The 22,155-nt window shown below is 36.9% G+C and overlaps 1 protein-coding gene across 2 annotated transcripts in view; it reads left to right on the top strand.

Moving 5' to 3' along the window:
* DOCK8 (dedicator of cytokinesis 8) overlaps positions 1-20,127 on the top strand; it is an 84,005-nt gene extending 63,878 nt beyond the window's left edge. For both annotated transcript variants that reach the window (XM_026675520.2, XM_026675513.2), the window contains 16 exons: positions 527-614; positions 2,778-2,874; positions 3,890-4,024; positions 6,926-7,078; positions 7,945-8,103; positions 9,313-9,413; positions 10,553-10,745; positions 12,218-12,361; positions 13,375-13,506; positions 14,568-14,702; positions 15,944-16,033; positions 16,798-17,034; positions 17,515-17,658; positions 18,092-18,198; positions 18,683-18,853; positions 19,671-20,127. In XM_026675520.2, the coding sequence (XP_026531305.1) occupies positions 527-614; positions 2,778-2,874; positions 3,890-4,024; positions 6,926-7,078; positions 7,945-8,103; positions 9,313-9,413; positions 10,553-10,745; positions 12,218-12,361; positions 13,375-13,506; positions 14,568-14,702; positions 15,944-16,033; positions 16,798-17,034; positions 17,515-17,658; positions 18,092-18,198; positions 18,683-18,853; positions 19,671-19,728 (2,144 nt within the window). In that variant the 3' untranslated portion in view covers positions 19,729-20,127. The remainder of the gene's footprint in view (positions 1-526; positions 615-2,777; positions 2,875-3,889; positions 4,025-6,925; positions 7,079-7,944; positions 8,104-9,312; positions 9,414-10,552; positions 10,746-12,217; positions 12,362-13,374; positions 13,507-14,567; positions 14,703-15,943; positions 16,034-16,797; positions 17,035-17,514; positions 17,659-18,091; positions 18,199-18,682; positions 18,854-19,670) is intronic.
* Positions 20,128-22,155: the final 2,028 nt, after the last annotated feature.

Below are 22,155 nucleotides of genomic sequence, written 5' to 3'. Positions count from 1 at the left end.
TAGATTGGTAGCTGTTTTATTTGTCAAAAAGAGGCTACAGGCTGTTTTCATCTGGTGGCTTGCAGGTCAGATCTGGCAGAAATAATATTCAAAGTAATAACTCCTCAAAAAGGCTTTTTTTTAGGATTATGTGTGTGCATTACAAACTTTCTACTTCTTTGAAGAAAAGCAGCAGCGGAGATTGTTTGTACATATTTTTTCATCAAGAGGATGGACTATGAATGACTCGTGCACCTCACTCACAGCTGGATTCTGAGTGTCATTCTTTTATTCACATCTGGTCTGTATTTTGTTTGCTTTACAATTGTCTTGATTCTGTGGCCAGTGCTTTGTATGTCTTGGGAACACGTTATTCCCGTCTGTCACATTTTAATAATTTCATATCAAATCTACTCATTGCCTCTGCGGGCAAAAAGATACATTTCTCCTGGTTGCAATCCCAGTGGATGTAGCCTCTTGCAAAAGCTCCTATCGCCTGAGAAATGTTGATATTAAAGTTTGTGATTTGTGAATGTTGCCCTTGCAGGGAATGATAGGCTCCCAGGGTCGAATGAGAACTTACGATGGAGAAAAGAGCAGACACAGTGGCGGCAAGCAAACGAAACGCAAGATAAGTGAGTAATTTAATGAATGTATATCACCTTTACCAGAACTGCTTCTTTCAAGGGACATCTAGGTTCACTCCCTGTACCAAGGCAGGAAATTCTATCTTCAAAGCATCCTGAACAGCTAGCTACATGTGTAGCTTTCTGTAAAACTTTGTGGAGAGAAATTTCTCTGAAATCCCTTTGTTCTCCTGTCACCAGTAGCAAAAGCTCCCAGTGCTTAAGGATGGTAGTTTTAAACACACCAGAATCCCTTTGGGTGATATGCTAAATAAAATGGGAATTACTAGAGATTCCTGTTCAAACGAATACACAAATTTTTGTTTGTTTCTCTTGGAGTTTGCAAGAGCCAAAAACAAATAGAATGGAAAACAGGGCAGTATCTTTCTCCATTTTCAGTTTCAAGTGGATTTGGAGTTGTCAACAAAGGCAAACTATATTTTATGGAGTTCCCCCTCCCCCCCCAGGCTCTTACAGTTGAGGAAAAGGAAAGCATTTCTTCTCCCAGCTTGGAATCTTTCGTGTAAAACAATAAACTAAGTAAAATAAAGAGTCATTGAAGCCACATTCTTTTCTTTATTTTAACAGTGAGGGCCTGCAGAATGAGGTGTGAAACATCTGTCCTAATAAGGACTATCTTAAAGCAGATGCCAAAATTTATACAAGGAATGGAAGTCAAAATGTATTTGACTTTAGATTTATTTGAATTCTCTTACTTTATATAGCAAGTTTTGAAACTCAATGATTCATTGCACAGATAAAGTAACGTAAGCCATTTCTTGGAACTATAACATTAGCGATTGGTGTTTTGGTAAAAATCAGTGTGATAATCAATGTGATCGGGGTTGGGTTTCATTTTATGTAGCAACTATGCTTGCCCGGTGTATGTATATGTAGCAATAAACTAACAGCTAAGGAAAAACCCACACTCTCATTCATGTGCATTGGAAGCCAAAAGTTGACATACAGATAGGAGCTCTGCAGTATGTTAGTCTGTGTCCAGCATGGTTCCACAAATGTGCATCAACATTATACAAGGGCCTGTTTTTATGTTCATTTTTGAGATGGTAAACTGAACCCATTGCTGTTATGCTGTGAAGCGATTACTGAATCTTTGAATTGACAAAGAAAAGGCTGGTACTTTGAAGGATGGACACTAGAAAGGAGTAAAGATTACAATTAAAGGAAAATAATTAAATTTGACTTACTAATACAGAATAAAGCAAATATTTTAACATTTGATATATTTAAGGATATTTTTGAACAATGCCCCAGAAATTAATTTTAAGAGTGTCTATCTCTATAAATAGATTGTGTTTAAAAGATGTTATGGAGGAGGAACAAGTTTTTCCTGAAAAGTTTGACACAGATTTGAAAGTGGATTTAAAATAGCAATAGCACTTAGACTTATATACCACTTCATAGTGTTTTGCAGCCCCCTTTAAGTGGTTTACAGAGTCAGTATATTGCCCCCAACAATCTGCATTCTATTTTACTGACCTCGAAAGGAGGGAAGGCTGAGTGAACCTTTAACTGGTGAGAATTGAACTTCTGAACTGCAGGCAGCCAGCAGTCAGCAGAAGTAGCCTGAAGTACTGCATTCTAACCACTGTGCCACCACAGCTCATAAAAATGAAAGGCTATCAGAATGATCTGGAAAAGACGTTACACTGAATATACAAAAGAAACCACCTTATGTCCTTTCCCCCCTTATTTTTAGTTTGCATTCATTTTTATTGTTTCATTAAAAATAGAAAGAATTGGTTTGGGATAGATTATCATGAAGAAGAACTATGTGGGTGGTCATTAGGAGTCAAAAAACCTCAAAGGCACATAATCAATACTACATTTTTTCATATGTTTAATACTTCCCTCTTTATTGTACACAACTTTTTGAAGGCACTTTATTAGTTTTTAAAATGATGCCAAACACAATTAGCACAAAGATTTGTTAATACTCTTCATTAGTTGTTGATTAAAAACATTATATTAAACTACACTTACATTTGCTGAATATATCAAACAAAAAAAGTTCATATATTAAAAATAAACCCAGATATGGTACTTCTAGGATTAATGATAGGTTCCAATCCTGAAAATTACCTCTGTAATGTAAGATATTATTGTATTCATTGGTTTGTGAATGTTTAATAACATTTGTTGCTCTTACAGAACAAAAGCTGAGATTGATCAAGAATCTCTGATTAGTGGAAACCTGGCTACAGAAGCTAATCTGATCATCTTAGATATGCAAGAGAATATCATCCAGGTGGGAAACTTATAAAAGGCTGACAGCTAATACTTATAGCCAGAGAAATGCAGGAGAATTCAGTTAGTCTTTTTGTCATTGGATTGTACAACAACACTTTGAAACACATTTTACAGAAATAGCCTCAACAACCAAATGCTAGGGAACAAAGCTAAATTGCTTTACAGTTCCCACCCATTGTGGTGTAGAGAATGAATTTCTAATATTTTGAGATGTTGTGATAATACTTCAAGCACATTAGAATGAATCTAATTTAGTGCTGTAAAAGGCTGGATTTTATTTTATTATTGAAATCTAAGTGGCATTTGTCAAATAAGACTCTGAAGTGTGAAGAGAAGAGGCACAACTGCATTATACACAAATAGCTTATAACAGACTACTTTTAAACTTTCGTTCTGGTTTTGTGAGGAGCCCAGCGATACATATTATAATTATTAGAAACTTCACAAAACTACTGGCATTGCTGTAGTGAATTGTCTTAATTAAAAACATATAGAAATTTAAATTGTTTATAGAATCTCATATTTTGTTCTCAGCAGTAAAAATAGCATCAAAGAGAAAAGAGGATGAGAACATATTGAGGCATAAACTTTGTTTACTAGATGTCTTACATACTTTTTTCCATTTAAAATTATTTCCACTGTCCCTCATCTTAAAAGATTTCAGGTGAGATCACATCAAGAAACAAATACAGAAATAAAATAAACTTCAAAACTGAAAAAAGTGTCATTAACAGTTCTGGTTTATTCCTAAATGAATAAACATAACCCCAAAGCATGTAGGATTGCAAGTCATGCCACAGTAAACAAGATTGAACCATTATTGTATGCCAGAGGTCTCCAAACTTGGCAACTTTAAGACTTGTGGACTTCAATTCCCAGAAGGGAATTGAATGAGCTCAAGGGAATTCAAGGGAATTGAAGGAGTTCAAGTCCACAAGTCCTAAAGTTGCCAAGTTTGGGGACTCCTTTTGTATGCCATAAGGCCCTAAGAAGTCTCCCTTTTCTTTCAACAGGCAACATTAGCTATGGATTGCAAGGTGAACATCTTTGGAGGTGTGTTGAAGGTCCTCATAAATTCTCTGAGCTATGATCAGAGCACAACCTATTTGACCCATTGCTTTGCAACCCTCCGAGCATTAATTGTCAAGGTAAGTGTTGGCTTTATTTTGTCTTTACATTCTTCTCACTCTGTTTGGAAGCTCAGCTCCATTCCCACAGAATGTTACATTGTGGTTGGAATGAAAGGGCCCTCAACTTGGCTTTTTGCAGATAATAAGTTACGCACATTATGAACAATCAATTGATGGTCCCCAATTTCCAAGGTATGAAAGAAGCATCAAGTCGGGGGAATTGTTTTATAGCAAGAGCAAGAGCGCTTAGACTTATATACCACTTCATAGTGTTTTACAATCCTCTCTAAGTGGTTTACAGAGTCATCCTATAGCCCAACAATCTGGGTCCTCATTTTACTCACCTCGGAAGGATGGAAGGATGAGTCAACTTTGAGCCGGTGAGAATCAAACTCCTGGAATGAGCAGTGAGTTAGCCTGCAGTACTGCATTCAAACCACAGCGCCACCACACTCATACAGAAAAATACTGTAGGTTCTCAAATTGTAGAAGGAAAGGTCTGTCAATAAGACAGAAAATAACTCACAATGAAAAAATAGATGCATTGAAGAGTTCAAACTGGTGGGACCCAGGATGAGATTCTTTTCTGCTGTAGTGCCCACCCTCTGGAATATCATCCTCCTTGAGATTAGATTTTTCCTGACCATTAAAAAGTTGGTTCAGCCATCTAACCTTGGGCCCTGGGAGTATGGCCAAGCCCAATTCATTCTTGATATCATTGTGAGACATTGTGGACGTTCCTGGCAGCTACTCTATGCTGTTGTTTTTACATTTTTGATTATTTCATCTTGTTTTTATTTTATTTTTAGCTGCCCAGAATCACATATGTGAAAATGTATATAATACCCGATATATAATATATATAAAATACCCGAACAAAGCTGAATACCATATATATATATATGGTATTCAGCTTTGTTCGGGTATTTTCCCATGTTATTGTAGTTGTGCTTTTAAAGTTGTAGCAACTTTTCGGCAGAATCTCATCGGCCATCATCAGGCTTCTGTATACAATATTATATGTTTTATATATATAAAACAGAGCCTCTGTGGCGCAGTGGTTAGAGTGCAGTACTGCAAGTTACTTCTGCAGCCAGCTGCCTACAGTTTGGCAGTTCAAATCCCACCAGGCTCCAGGTTGACTCAGCCTTCCATCCTTCCTGAGGTGGATAAAATGAGGACCCAAATGTTTGGGGGCAATAGGCTGACTCTGTAAACCGCTTTGAGAGGGCTGTAAAAGCACTATAAAGCGATATATAAGTCTAAGTGCTATTGCTATTATGATCTAAAAGATATGCCACCGAAAAGATGAGGGATATGGAAATAAGAGCAGAACTGTAGCTCACATAATGATTTTTAAATGCTAAGTCTCAATTAACTAACAATGGGACATCTTTCTAGGAGAGAAGAAAACCTGATCTCTCATTGATTGCTCTTCTCCTTTTCTCATCTCCCTCTGCTTGCAACTCAGTGAAATAACTGCTTCATCTGGATTTTCATTGCCTAAGAAAGTTATAAAGGTCAAGAAGCAAAAAAGAAATCTATCTCCCAAAGTGATATAGAAAAGGCCAATCAAAATGGTCAGGGGAACTGAGCAGATTTACACTTGGAAGTTTTCAGTTTAAGAAAAGGCATGTTACAATATGACAAACCCTCTTTGTCATAGGCCCAGGATCCAGAATCAGTCATTGAAGTTGAGTGGTGGGAGATCCTGGGCAGACATCCTTAAGTACCCCCTTCATACTGCATTTAGTTTAAACAGTGAAGTTTGTCACTGCAAGAATTGATGATGGCCACCAGCTTACATGGATTTCAAAGAGAATGAGGCAAATGTATACACCAAGTTTATTAGTCAGGGTGCCTACATGCTATCTCCAGAACTAAAAACAGCATGTCTCAATATATTAGCTACTGAAGGAAACAATAGAAGGACTATGATTCTCCTGCTCTATGCTTAGCCATTAAGGATAACAGAACGCCAGACTAGATTGGTATCTGCTGAATCATGGAATTGTAAAAATGGAAGCAATCAGAAGGATTATGTAACACAGCCCACTGCAATGGGCAGGATAACCAATTAAATTGCCCATAAGAGGTGTCTTTCCTATGCTTCATTAAAACTTCCATAGGCAGACTGCTCATTATTCTATAGAGATCTTATTGCATCGTGCTGTATTAATATTTGTCTTATGACATACCATAAAGAGTAGCTTGCAATATTATAAAAGAGCTTAACGAGCCTTTATGAAAAGTAATTTTTAAATCATTTCCCAAATTTTAATAACTTTCTGAAGACACCAGAACTACAAGTAGTCCTCAATGTATGCCACAATTGATACCAACATTTCTGATGCTAAGCGAAATATTTGTTAAGTGAGTTTTGCTCACATTTTGTGACCTTTCTTGCCACAGTTGTTAAGTGAATTGCTGCAGTTAAGTTAGTAAAATGGTTGTTAAATGAATCTGGCTTTCCCCTTGACTTTGTATGTCAGAAGGTCAAACAAGGGGATCCAATGACCCCAGGACACTGCAACTGTCATAAATATAAGCCAGTTGCCAAGAGTCCGAATTTTGATCATGTGTCCATGGAGATGCTGCAATGATCGTAAGTATGAAAAATGGTCATGTCTCTTTTTCAGTGCCATTGTAACTTTGAATGGTCACGAAATGAAAGGTGTTGTAAGTCAAGGACTACCCTTATAATGGAAATGTGTCCTCCCTGTAAAATGTCTTGATTGGGTATTTTATTTTTACTGTTGTTGTAAATCCGAGCTGTGGTGACCACAGTTCCCCCTGTGGTCTACAGTTCTACAGCCATAAAAGTGAAGGATTTTAAAGGAGATGCAATGTTTTTTTCTATAATCACCTGCCAACCGAAGAGCCCAATGCTGTTTAGTTTGACAGTCTTTTCTCCTGCAGTTTGGAGAGCTGCTCTTTGAAGAAGAAGTGGAGCAATGTGCTGATCTCTGCCAGAAAGTCCTGCAGCACTGCAGTAGCAGTATTGATACTACTCGGGTTCAAGCTTGTGCTACGCTTTACTTCTTGATGAGATACAGCTCCAGCTCCAGCAGTGTAAGAGTAGAGATGATGCTCTTTCTTCTAGTCGTGGCCTGAATCACAATTTGTGTTTTCACTTTCCTTACTTTTTACAGAATAATTAACATCTACCATAATTCCTCTTCTTTCATTCTTTTTTGGTGGTCCACTTGCTAAATGTTATTCTTCACTATTTGCAAAGGGATTAACTTTCTGTATTCCATGCATTGTTTTGGGGGATTTGGGGAAATTGGTACTGCCATAGGATGAAGATCATATTTTCAATAATTATTTTTGCACGTGTCAGTGTTGTAAGTCTGAAATTCAGAATTTAGAATGATGGCCTGTTTAAAACAATCTTGTAAACCATCAAGGATTACTTAATTTCAAATCTATAACTGGAATAGAAAGAAACAAATAACGGCATAAATTGGATTTGTGAAGATCATACATTTCAATGTTTAATTATATCTCAACCTCATTATTTAATCTTGAATGTAGAATAGCTTAAGGATATGCCATTATGTAAAATAAATAAAGCATAACCTTGTTTGTTAAACATGTACAAGATTGCAGGTATAGGTATAAACATAAATATAAACAAAGGAAGTCAGTACAGATAAATGGGGACAGTAAGATAGAAATGGTAGGCATGCTGGTGCGCTTATGCATGCCCCCTTAAAGTTTGATTCTGTGGTTGCTTTCAATAGGACTGTCTCAGAAATAAGGATTCTGTCCCATTCACTCAAAAGGAAATTCTAAAAAATTCTATGTATAGGATCTAGAAAGTTGTAAATGTTTTAAATCTCATGCACAGGAACTTTCTACTAATGAAAAATCTATGCACCTGATTTGCATAATCAATTATTTGTCCACCCCACCCCACCCCTCTTTTATAAAAGAACTTTGCAAGAGTGAAAATGCAAGTGACAATGTCCCTGGCATCTCTGGTTGGTAAGACTTCAGAATTTAATGAAGAATATCTCAGAAGGTCATTACGGACCATTTTGGCATATGCAGAGGAAGATTTAGAAATGCAATCAACTTTGCTCCCAGGACAGGTAAGGCATTTTGTGGCCTTTAATTCTTTTGCATTAATTTACACTTCCTATATTTAGATAAATTTATTGGGCAAAACCTGTATTGCTTACTCATAGGTAAAAACAGCAGCAAAGGCACTTACTTCAGCAATCAAAGCTATATCTAATCTCTCCAATAATTTTTAGTAAAGCTTCAGCAAAAATACTGTAGGGTTATTGGCAGTTCCTAGAATGCTCTTTTTTCTTGTTATTGCTCAAAGCAAGGAAGAAGCATCTAACCTCTACAAAACTGGGCTTTGCAAATTACCCTAGAGCAGGAATGTCCAATCTCAGCAACTTTAAGACTTGTGGACTTGAACTCCCAGAATTCCCCCATGGCTGGCTGGGAAATTCTGGGAGTTGAAATCGAGAGGTCTTAGAATTGTTAAGGTTGGGAAACCCTTGCCCTAGAGAGAGGATGAAGTAATTGGTAATAAAAATGATGGGAAAATACTGCTGTATTTAGTTAAGGAACGGTTGGCATGAAGGTCCAAAAAATAATGCCATTGATGCCTGACATGAATCACATTTAAAAGAACCTGAGGAATAAAACAATAGTATATCAACTTAATAAATGTGTCTTTTGTCCCTGTCTCCTTTTGTTCTTGGCTTATTTGAGCCAGCAAACAAATCCGAAAAGCTTTCTGGAAATACAGTTCAGTTATTTATTTTTGTTTGAATTAGGAAACTCCTTAATGTTTTAGGAACAGGCTATCATGAAATATCTTGACTTCCCCAGTCCCCACCCCTAATCTATCAGCCCTATTTTATCAGGTTGGAGGAAGTAGGAAACTGTTGCTAATGGAAAAATTCTTGATCTGATTCCCAGTTTGTCAAAAACCAAGAATACAAAAGCTGAGTCCTCAGGCAAAGGATGAGTTCCTATCATGATTGGTTATGGTGATATATTCTAATTCAAATAAGATTACATTGAACTGGAACTGAAACGCTGCTCACTGTGCTCACATTGCAATCCTTGAGGAACATTGCTTACATGATATAATAAGAAAGAAATGTAATATTTTAGAAGTTATAGTATATGATCCCATTTTTGTTAGGTGTTGTTGGTAAACGGAAGCCCCATTTTCAATATTCTTCATTGTGGGGTGGGGTGTCCATTTCCTTATCAGTGATTTTTTTTTTTTTTAAATCTGTGGGGAAAAACCTGAAAATTTGTTTGAATTTATTTAGGTGGAAGAATTGTTGCAAAATCTGAATTGCATATTATCAGACACAGTAAAAATGCGACAGTTTCAAGAAGACCCAGAGATGCTTATGGATCTTATGTACAGGTTGAAAACTCTTAGCATTTTTCTTGCATTCAGATCACTTACAGTTTAGATTCTAGTTTAGAGACTTCTGATGTCTTGTACTGAATATCTATTTTTCCAAAGCGGTTATTGCATCTTCCTTGGAGAAGAGGGTTCCTTATTAATTCTAAGTTTTTAATCTAGGATTTCATTAAGTTTTTAATTCCTTTTACTGGTATATATATTCGACAAAAATAAATTGATTCTATGGTGTAGTTTCTCGTAAAAATTACAAGTGGCCTACCTGTACTAATGACCCAGATTTGAACGCCTCTCCTCCAGAGGTGGTATTCAGCAGGTTCTGACCAGTTCTGGAGAACCGGTAGCAGAAATTTTGAGTAGTTCAGAGAACTGGCAAATACTACCTCTGACTGAAGATTTTACAGTATCCTTCCCCTGCCACACCCACCAAGCCACGCCCACAGAACCGGTAGTAAAAAAAATTTGAATCCCACCACTGCCCTCCTCTGTTTTCATGTGACTACACTTCACGTGCTCAACAACCAGGCTTCATTTACAGTAATTTGCAGCCTCCTGTGGTCCCATGGCCAGGTTTTAGAATGATTTTGTCAAAAGCTGGTGTTTACTTCTATTTCTCAGCAGAAGCAATCCATAGCGAAACATGGGTGTGCATAACAAAACCATGGCATTCACTTAACGATTACCACCCCAAAAAGGTTGTAAAATCAGGGTTACCCAATTTACAATCATCACAAGTTATGACATTGATGGGCAGGCTCCATTATGATCCTAATTTGAGGATTATCTGATAATTAGAGGATTATTCTTTTTTGGCAGCATGATAAAAAGCTCATTAAAATTACCTTTGGAATTTAGTCTATTGATAAATGTGTCATTGAAAAACAAATCTACATAAGGGCTCATTAGAAATGTGTTGCAGAACATAAGGAAAGAGATATTTATGAGGCAGTTCTGATGTAACCTTTTTGTTAGTAGTAAAAGAGATTGAGATACGATAAATTGTATAGAATATTATTATTTTCTAGTTACTTGCCATTTTCAAGCCAGATGCTATGGTTCAAGATCCAATAATATGATATCGTTCATCATTCAAGCAAAAAACCAAACCAAACATTCTTTTTATCATGTTATTTTCTTAGAATTGCCAAAGGGTATCAAACTTCACCTGACTTAAGGCTTACCTGGCTTCAGAACATGGCAGAGAAGCACACCAAGAAAAAATGCTACACAGAGGCTGCCATGTGCCTCATTCATGCTGCTGCTCTTGTGGCAGAATATTTGAGCATGTTAGAGGACCATAGTTATCTGCCAGTTGGAAGTGTCACTTTCCAGGTAGGAGCAAATTACTCCATTTCATGCAAGTCTTTTTCTGGGTAACCAAGGTAATGTCCTGGGTTAAGCTAGATTGATCCCACAAATGCTAAGCACATTCACTGAAGCTTAACAAGGGTGACAGGATAAAAACCAATAGCCAAAGCAGATTGCAGAAATAAAGCAGGGAGAAACAGCCTACTTCTCATTATTGGTACTGCATGAATCTTTCTAGGCAGATAAGAAGCTTGAAAGATTTAAATCCTTTCTATGTACTCAGCATACCTGCACACTGAAAACTACATATTCAGTATAATTAGTTTAGAAATCCAAAAGCTTATTGTTCTATGCCACACTACTTGCCAAAAGAAATAGGCAGGGTATGATATCAATTTAAAAGTTACCTAATTTAGAGTAGAGAGCCAGTTTGCCATTATGTGTACCATGTGTATAATGATTAAGACATTGGGCTAGAAACCAGGAGACCATAAATTTTAGTCCTGCCTTGAATTAGAAGCCCATTAGGTGACATTGGACCAGTCACTTCCTCTTGGCGCTAGAAAGGAGGCAAACATTTCTGAAAAACCTTGGCAAGAAACTGAAAGGTTTTGTTCAGGCAGTCTCTGAGAATTGGACACAACTGAACAGGAAAAAAGTTAAAGTGAATCCTAACTTATTCACTCTTTGTTAAGAGTGAATCTTAACAAAGCAGAATGCAAATCAGGAGAAGCATGCTACAGAAGCAGTGGACTTGTGAAGAGAAAACACTACACAGATATTTTAAAAATTATTTTACCCTGTTTATCCTATCCTATTATTTATTATAGGGATATAGAGTTCTGGGCAGAGATGTGGTCCCTTGTCCAAACCTGAAGTTATGGAGAATATAAATGTGTACATCCAAGGCCCACACATTCCAAGTTTGACAAAACCTAAGGATAAAACCTTTCCATCCTTACCTTAAGTTCAGTCTTCTTTCTAGCATGTTGTAATGTTCCCTATGCAGTGAATCGTGTTCTTAAGTTTCAAAAGCCATCCTGAATACTTTGAAACTGGCCTATGCCAATCTTATTAAACATGCTTGTCTGTACAAGTTTTCAAATGAAATTCTGAAGCTACAGCATGTTATATAGCAGATGAATTACTAAGTAAATCATTCTAGATAGGATATTTAATTGCAAAAGTTCCTCCCCTTAACACAAAGTCCAGTTAAAATCAATGATTTATTTCGGAAATAAGACTGTTGGTGGGCAAACAATATTTTCCTATGCAAACTGAAAATGAGCATTCACATATATTACTACTTGAGTTATGAGAGATGAAGGAAAAAAACGAATATTTGTCGGTAAAATTTGGTGGAGTTTTTTTCTTTTTCTTTTTGCCAGATTATATTTTAATAATATAAAACAAAAGTAAAAGGAATAAAGAAAGATTTCCATTAGAATACAATATTCAGAGTTGTCTATTCTGTAACTTCTTGTTCTCCTTTTCAGAATATTTCCTCCAATGTCCTAGAAGAGTCCGCTGTTTCGGATGATATCCTGTCTCCAGATGAAGATGGAGTTTGCTCTGGAAGATATTTCTCAGAGCACGGGTTGGTGGGACTGCTGGAAAATGCTGCTGAGCTTTTTAACACTGTGAGTAGCAGTACTCCGTCTTTTATTTATTTTGTTTATTTATATATGTCTTTAATTGGATTTACAGGCTGCTGCAACTCTAGGCAGCTTACATCTCTAAAAGCAGGATCAATAAAATGAAAGTAAAAGGCATGCACATCTAGAACAAACAATCCAATGCATCAAAAAAAAAAAAAACTAACTTGAGGCTTGACAGCCATCTTAACGCCAGGCCCGAGAGCCAAGCCAGCTTTTCAAAGATTTGTAGAACTGTTGTGGAGAGGAGCCATATGCATTTCCACGGGGGTGCTAGAAATATTTCCTAATAAATGACATTGTTTAATTTAAAATATTTATGTCCTGCTTATTTGAATTGCTTGGTTTAAAACCTAATGTGGGTGGGTACATGAAGGCACTGTTGTATTCATGGGAATAAAGAAAGACTTTGGTTGACTTCTTTGCTTAAAGAAATTATCCTGAAGCTCTGTAAATTTAAGTATATTTCTTTCTTTGTTTAGTCCAGGGGTGTCCAACCTTGGCAACTTTAAGACTTGTGGACTTCGACTGCCAGAATTGGCTAGGAAATTCTGGGAATTGAAATCCACAGGTCTTAAAATTGCCATGGTTGGACATCCCTGGTTTAGTCACTTGTGCGGACAATCTCATTTCAATACCATTTTGTAGTAAAGTGATATAGTCACCATTCATATTCCACGTCATATCATTTTAATTCTAGCTATATCAAATCCAACATCAAAAAGATTTTGTCTGAATTGAGTACAGCCTTAATTTACACATTAGCAGTGGTCTGATTTACACAGCGCATTAAGCAGTGGTGCACTTTGCTTGGTTTTGTTTAGCACGGTGTGAAAACACAAGGTTTGTGAGCATGTGAGCCTTGTCACTGTGGCTTCGCTGGGGAAAACAGTGTACAGCTGAGCAAACATTTCTTAGTCAGTCATGATGCTCTAACTGTGGTAATTTTCTGATGAACGATTGAAAGTATTTTAAAAAATGTTTCTTGTTTCCACAAGGGAGGATTGTATGAAATTGTCAATGAGGTCTACAAGATTGTCATCCCCATTTTGGAAACAAATCGAGACTTTAGGAAGCTTTCTTCTGTTCACAGTAAACTCCAAAAGGCTTTTGAGAGCATAATAAATAAGGTACTTTTCCTGTTGTTGGGCTACAGTATTTGCATATTGATTAGGAAGATAAGGATATTTGCAATATAGGTAGTTCTTGACTTACAACCACTCATTTAGTGACCATTCAGAGTTCCAACGGCACTAAAAAGAGTGACTGTTTTTCACACTTATGACCGTAGCAGCATCCCAATGATCATGTGATCAAAATTTGGATGCTTGCCAACTGGCTCATATTTATGATGGTTGCAGTGTCCCAGGGCCATGTGATCACCTTTTGTGATCTTCTGAGAAGCAAAATCAAGGGGAAGCCAGATTCCTTTAACAACCATGTTCCTCTCTTAATAACTGCAATGATTCACTTAACAATTGTGGCAAGCAAGGTCATAAAAAGGGGCAAAAGCCACTTAACAACTGTCTCATTTAGCAATGGAATTTTTGGTCTCAATTGTGGCCATAAATTGAGGATTACCTGTACAACCCTTTTTCCCCCCTGCTTAAAATTTCACTTTAATGAGGATGTGCTATTCAATAAATACCTGTCTGCTGTGCTATTTGTATTAACATAGGATTCCACTACAGTATTTTTTCCCAAATAGCTAAAAAGCTTTGTAAGGTTATAAATGCTCTGTATATATTTACATTCAGCTACGAGGCATACTTTTTTTTTGCAAACTTGGTAATTCTTTGTGTAAATTGCTCCAAATCTTTGGTTGATTGATTGAGATACAGACAGACACATTGTTGATCAGGTACTAAAACAAGTAGCTAACTTTGATAGTGTTGTGAATGGGACCAGAATTCACCTTCAATAAAATTCCAAGAAATGATTTTCACAACAGAAAGTTCTCCAAATTTGTAACTTTAAAAGTTGTGTCCTTTACTCTCAGAATTCCTCAGCCAGCCATGCTGCTGGGGAATTCTGGGAGTTGAAGTCCACAAGTCTTAAAATTGCCAAGTTTGGAGAGCCCTGATCTCGTCAGTTCTTCTAGGCCACACTTCAAAGTAAAACACAACTGCTCTTTGGAAAACTGCTGCAAAAAAGACAGGTTTATTTCAGTGATTTTGTAATCATCAATCAGGGTCAAAAGAGAATGTTTGGGACTTATTTCCGTGTTGGTTTCTATGGAGCCATCTTTGGAGATCTGGATGAACAGGAGTTTGTTTATAAAGAGCCTGCCATAACCAAACTTCCTGAGGTATCTCACCGATTGGAGGTAGGTAATTATACCTATAATTTTAAAAATGTAGCAAAAGACTATTCAGAAAGATACAGTTTTATAAACTGAATAGAAACGGTAAAGGAATAATTTTGTTTATAGTCTCCTAAACTAATCTTACCCGATGTCATGCCCCCCCAATTGTAATGGGACAGCAGCCCCTACAAGGCCTTCTGGGGATTCTGGGATTTATAATTCATGCAGATCTGGAGATTTTATTTCACTAAATATTATTTTTATTTTGAAACCGGGAGCTTAGGGTTGGTTTTCTAAGCCAACTGTTGCCAAACTCTCTTGTGGAATGTGATGAGTGAGTCTCTGGCCATAATCAGGAGCATCAGTGTTATCTGCAGGTGTTTAGTTATAATGCAATAAAATGTACTCTGCTATTTTTGCTATTCCCTGGATGTACTATAGTCGACCTCACCAATTCCTTGGATGCATTTAATCTTTTGTCCTTTTAATGCTTTGGAGTAGGTTGCTTATGTTGGTTCTCACTTCAGCTCGGGTAGCCTTTTTTTCTTTTTTCAAACGTATTATAAAGCCACCTAAAGCACTTAAATAATTAAACATAAATAAGTACAAGATCACAAGGGGGTTAAAATCAGCATATTATATGTGGTGCAGCCAATGAATGGTCTTCCTGTTGCCACAGAATTCTCAGACTGATGAAAAAAAAAAGCATGTTGTGAGAGCTTTCCAGAAAGCTATAAGGACGGGGGCTAGCCTCCCCTCGGGGGGGGGGGGATGAATAGCACTAGCAATAACACTTCCCAATGATCATACTGCTTCATAATGCTTTACAGCCCTCTCTAAACAGTTTATAGAGTCAGCATATTGTCCCCCAAAATCTGAGTCCATATTTTACCAACCTCCGAAGGATGGAAGGTTGAAAACCTTGACTTGGTGAGAATCGAACTGCCGAACTGTTGGCAGCTGGCAGTCAGCAGAAGTGGCCTGCAGTGCTGCATTCTAACCACTGTGCCACCATGGCTCTCTCCCAAGGAGAGATGCTACAGCAGAAAAGGTTCATCTCTTAGGTGTCATCCTTCCTCTCCTACTGGATATGATGGGATGTGTTCATTTAATCGGAGAGAGATAGTGCCTCAAATAGTCTGGCCCCGTGTCATGTAGGACTTTAAATGTCAAAAAAACACACTTCAACTTATCACTTGACTTATTCCGTAGACTTGTGTGTGTACGTATTATCTATACTCATGATTTTGTTTCCTTCTCAGGGATTTTATGGTCAGTGCTTTGGAGAAGATCGCATTGTTGTGATCAAAGACTCTATTCCTGTGGAAAAGAACAAGTTAGATCCCAGAAAGGTATGGTAACATTACTTCTAACTTTTATTTTGCAGTTAAAAGCCCCTAAAGTCTGAGCCTAAATTAAGACAAGTTTGTCCAAATGAAAAGGGAGTAGAGGCTGGGAAGGCACCAGCACAGTATTGCAGGATCCAGATGCCTATGGTGAACATCCCAGAATAGTATGGCAGAGAGAGACTGGAATTCAGTCTTGCAAGTGGTCTTTCAAGATCCAGTCTTGCATGGTGGGTGCTGGATTGCTAATGAATGTCAACTAAATAAGAATAGGATACAGGACATGCATAACAAATACCTTCTCTTTTTCATGTGTGACTCCCTTTAGCCTTGAGCTTGATAATAATTAACCTACAAGGCCCTACATGGTGCAGTAGTTAAGGCATCACATTGGAACCAGGAGACTGAGTTGTAGTCCCGCCTTGGGCATGAAGCTAAGTGAGTTATCTTGAGCCATCACTCTTTCGCTCTCTGCCTAGGAAGCAGACGGGCAAACTATGTCTGAGAAACCTTGCTAAAAATTAAGGAGGGACGACTCCAGGCAGTAACCAGGAGGCAACACTAAGGTGAAGATCCCAAATAATAATAATTACATCCTGTGACAATACCTTCAGCACCATCAGACAACAAGAGCTGCCTGTCTAAGATCCTTGGGAAGAACTCAATAGATGGATAAAAATATCAAATCCGGTCTAAATATCTAGCTGACTGTGTGATGAATCTTAGTAATAATTAACATATAAGACTTACCCACTCTACCTTCTCCCCAGGCCTATATACAGATTACCTATGTGGAACCATACTTTGATGACTATGAGATGAAAGACAGAGTGACCCCCTTTGAGAAAAACTTCAATCTTCGACGATTTATGTACACCACCCCTTTTACTCAGGATGGGCGTCCACGAGGAGAGCTGAGTGAACAGTATAAGAGGAAGACCATTTTGACCACAATGCATGCTTTTCCTTACATCAAAACTAGAATCAACGTAATTCAAAAGGAGGAGGTAATGCACATATCTTAAGAAGGAGCAGTGAATCTGTAGCTTCAGGGTTGTATTGTACCTTTGTCCTACTTTTGGAATTTCCTCTGATCACAACTGCTGAAGATACAATTTTTAGTCATTTTAAGGCCAGGAAAAACTATTAAAACTATAAAGTGTTTTTACTATAAAGTTTTTTAACTTTATAGTGTATAGGCTACAATACCTAGACTGCAAAAATGCTTAGGATCCCTAAATGGCAAAAGAGATACAGAAAATGCTGGGTCACTGTTGCCATTTACTAAGTAACCTTGATGCTTTGCAGACCAGATATCATAGTCAAGTCCTTAAAAAGGGATTAGAGATAACACAAAGTAAATCTCTCAAATTCTTGGGGGGAAAAACCCTGCTCCAGTGTACCTGTGTGGCCCTGTGCTTGTCTTCCAGACTTTTATTTTATTAATGTCTGCATTTTATTAATGAACGGGCTATCTTTGATTTCAGTACGTGTTGATGCCAATTGAAGTAGCAATCGAAGACATGCAAAAGAAAACCCTTGAGCTAGCAGTTGCCACCAACCAAGTGCCTCCGGATGCCAAAATGCTCCAGATGGTCCTTCAAGGTTCTGTAGGAGCTACCGTTAACCAGGTACATAAGGATACATAATAAAATTCCTATGCTTTGCAGAGTACTATTTTTTGTTCAGCCTTACTGGCATATTGGGGAAACAACAACAATGAAAATGTCATAACTATGTGTGCACATACCCATTCCTGAAATAAACTTAAGTTTTTCATTGTTGCTCACATCATCGAATGATTCCTGAGGCTCTTACCAGGAGTATAATCTATTGGCATTCACTTTCTGATCTAGGTGATTTTATAATTTTGCTACCATTAAGTAGTTTCCTGGTGATGATTTTCTTTTTATTTCCCCCCCATTCTATTGCACCTGGGATTCCCTGAAAATTCATCGCCCAATGAAAAGGCCCTTTTTGTTCTTCTATTGGGTGTTACGTGCTAATATTTCTATAGATAACAAAATGTAGTTCCCTAATACAGTTAAATGTTATTCTAATAAGGGACCACTAGAGGTAGCCCAAGTGTTTCTGGCGGAGATTCCAGATGATCCAAACCTTTACCGACATCACAATAAGCTGAGATTATGCTTCAAAGAGTTTATAATGAGGTAAGTAAAGAGGACAGAGAAATCAGTTAATCTTGTAATTACCCTGAGTGGGTCTGTACTAGCAGATTTGGGTGCGAGAGGGCTTCATAATGAGGGCTAATAATTCAATCCAATGAACCTCCTAGGCTTATTGTTATGGAGACAAAATGAAGAAATAACCTCATATTGGTGGCCTTAAGCTTCTACAGAAAAGGTGGGAGGGCATACATCTAACAAGTAAAAAGTCACAGGATCTGCACTGCATTATACAGTAATCATTGATAAAGCATATTTCTACATTTATAGAAGGAAAACTAATAATGAGATTGCCTCCGATTTGAACATAAGAAGTATGTTACTTTTAATATTCATCTTTTCCCATCCTACTTTTTCAGAATGAGGTCACTAATATACATATTCTGGTCAAGTGCTTGATGTCACTACACGTGGCTTAAGTGTAACCCATCACCAAGTAATTGTTTTTTTTCCATTATTTGGGCAACAGGTGTAGAGAAGCACTGGAAAAAAACCGGCACCTGATTACCCCTGACCAAAAAGAATATCACAAGGAACTGAAGAAGAACTATGAGAAATTAGAAAACAGCCTCAGACCAATGATTAGGAGGAAAATCCCAGAGCTATATAAACCTCTTGTGAAATTTAACAGTATTTCAAGGTATTAAAACAATATTATATTTTGGATGCTGACTGCATCAAGGCATGTGTTACACAGGAGTGAGGAGCATCCAGTCAGGATCAGGTCATCAGAATTTCTTATACAGTGTCTTAATAAAATTAGATTTGCACACTAAACTGAGATAATCCTTATAATGCAGAAAACAATTTTTATCCTATTCCTGATTTAAGTTACAATTGCTAAACGGAGAAGATATCCTGTCTCCATCTAAGCCGAAATGTATCTTTGGGATACAGCAAATATAATTCAACTGTTTCTAAATTGAAAATAAGTTGTGCTTTTAAAGAATTAGCCTAGATTAAAAAATGCAAAAAGCCAAAACCTATAGATGTTTTCCCCAAATTAATTTTTAGCCTGATTTGTGTTTCTATTTTTATATTTCTATAGAGGCAAAATCCTCTGGATTTTGATGATGTACATTTTATACTATAGCCATTTAAATTTAAAGGCTACATTATATGAACATAGTATTCAATATTTGAATAGATCATGTCTTTCCTTCTAGTTGTTTCTATATAAGATGGTGCACTATTTAAATATGTTGCAGTAATATATAGCTATGTAATCAGTCATATAATAATAAAACAAGGAGTATATTGAATAATAAGTACTTCTCAGAAATATATTAATTCTGCTTCAAGGGAATAGCATATTTTTTCTCTGTCTACTGACACCAAGAAAGACTTTATATGCAGACTGAATGTTCTTTGTCTTTTTAAAACCTCTCTCCCTCTCTTTCCACACACATTTCCATTTTCACATTTTAAAATGATTTTATCATTGTTATTCATTTCAGAGATTCTTTCAAGAATTCTAGTATAAGGAGGTATGAACTGCCCACGCAGAACTCTTAGGAAGAATAGTCTTATGAAAACAAGCAATCCTTCGGCAACAGAATCAAATGAAGGAAGCTCTTCTCACCATTCCTGATGACCACATTTTGTCAATATCATGACCAGCAATTGCTGCATATGAGTCAAAATGGCCATTGGCTGCAAGAGGGCAGATTGCTGGGATTTTTTTCAGTTTAATATTATTTGTACTTCCAAAGAAAATATTCCTGCATTTTCTCCAAAGTTATAAAGGCCAGTTAACAGATGTTGCACTGTCTTCCCTTTTTGTATGTTTAAATAGCTGTGAAGACTACTTTGTGGATCTTTGATCACAGCAGTCCTATGAAAATGACCAGAATTAATATAAAGAGCATTTAGCTTAATCATGGATGGCATTCAAATTATATAGACAGGTTCTCCGGAGAGTGCAAATATCGACAGTAACAAGGTTTCATTAAATAAGATTTAGCTCAAGTAAAATCTGATTGAGCTTAATAGGTAAATTATGAATATGTACAATTCTGATTTGTTGCATGAAATCAACACTCCGAAATGCTTGACAGGTGGCATTGCAATGGGCCTATTAAGCAATTGTGTCATAGAAGCTGGGGTTTTATTTTATCAAAAAGAATAAAAAGCAAGTTTAATAAACTTGAGGAAATTGGATTTGATAACAATGGAGAGTCCATCTTAATTATATTTTTTCTTACTGTTATAGCTACATAATTCAATTGCTGAATTATGTATATTGTTATATACATAACAAAGGTGAACTCACAGCTGCCAGTTCTTTAGCTGGGCTGGCCTTTATATACATTAAGATACTCTTATTATTATTATAAAACTAGTAGTAGATTTATTATAATTTTAGAAATATGAAGTGCTTCTTGATAATGGCATATTTCTGAATATTTGGTAAAAATATTTTTTCCTGTTACATACCTGTGTATATGTATATAGTGTTGTAAATTGTCCAAGTCTTTGAGGGCAACCTAATATTTTGGCACTTTTAAACTTCAAGATCTACAATTGGTATATATAATTTTTTAATGAAATAAAATATTTTAGTATGAAAAATCCTTGTCTGATTTCTGATTCAAATACGGTAGCACTATACTATCCTCTTTAATTTTCCAAACTCCATGTTTGAAAAAGAAGACAGTAGAACAAGACTTTGACAAATGTCAGCTACACTAAGCAACATATGTTCATTAGCAGTAGGATGCTATGCATAGCAGTGCTTGACATTACTTTGCTATATGTGTGGACCTAACACTGGTGGCTCTTGTTCGGTGCAGGTAGTTCTTGACTTAAGACATTCATTTAGCAACTGTTTGAAAGTATAACAGTGCTGTGAGAGTCTATGACAATTCGCTGTGGCCAACTGGCCAGGGCCAATTAGCCACAGCCAACTTGCTGTGGGACAACTCACTGTGGGACAAAAGTTACGTTAATATCAAAGAAATGGTGGAATTGAATCAGTAAAGAAAGGATGAAAAAGGAGGGAGAGAATGAAATATGAATGACAACAATTAAAATGATTATTTATTTTAAATAATTAAATTGAATAGTTAAATTGTCCTATAGCGAATTGGCTGTGGCAAGTTGTCCCACAGTGAGTTGGCTGTGGTAAGTCGGCCTTGGTGAATTGGCTATGGCAAGTTGGCCGTGGTGAGTTGTCCCATTTGGAAGCAGTGACTTAACTCCTTGCACTTATAATCATTGCAGCATCCTCACTGTCACATGTTCACAATTTGGGTGTTTGGCAACTGGCATATATTTACAATGGTTGCAGGATCCTGTGGTCATATGATCACCCTTTGTGTCCTTACCAGCCAGCTTCTAACAAGTCCTTGAGAGAAGTTGGATTTGTTGAATTACTGCATGGTTCACTAAAAAGCACAGCAAAAAAGGTTATAAAATTGGGCACGGTGACATGATGACTTGTTTAAGAACCAAATCGCTTAGCAACAAAAGTTCTGGTCCCAATTGTCAGAAGTTGAGGACTATCTGTATCACTTTACACTTGCGTTTTTTTTCCAGATCAACTAAATGTGAGCATGGAATGGCTCTACATCTGAACAGCACTTTAGGACAATGGACATGGTGATCAATCTGTTCCTGGTTTCCATGGCTTAATTAAACACAGGGTTCTATGTCTCCAAAATGCAATTCTCTCTACTGTAGCATTATATCTCAGAATTGCTGATTAGGCATCAGTATTCAGCTAGCTTATTCTTCTGTTACAAATTGCTCCCTTCGACTTGAAAGAACAGTAACTGAATTGAACTTTTTAAAAAAAGCAAGTAGCCTTATTTACTACTATTCAAAATAATACATGAAAGGTCCACAGAAGCTTCTTTAAAGTGGCATTCTACATTAATCATGTTGTGTTGTCAGTTGGGTAAAGCAAATAGTGAGATCATTTCCTAAAAACTAATAATTTAA

Source organism: Notechis scutatus, chromosome 2 (genome assembly GCF_049901735.1).
Source record: "Notechis scutatus isolate UNSWTSFEM ecotype Mainland chromosome 2, rNotScu1.2, whole genome shotgun sequence".
Lineage (NCBI taxonomy): Eukaryota > Metazoa > Chordata > Lepidosauria > Squamata > Elapidae > Notechis > Notechis scutatus.
This window is presented reverse-complemented; position numbering and strand designations above follow the sequence as displayed.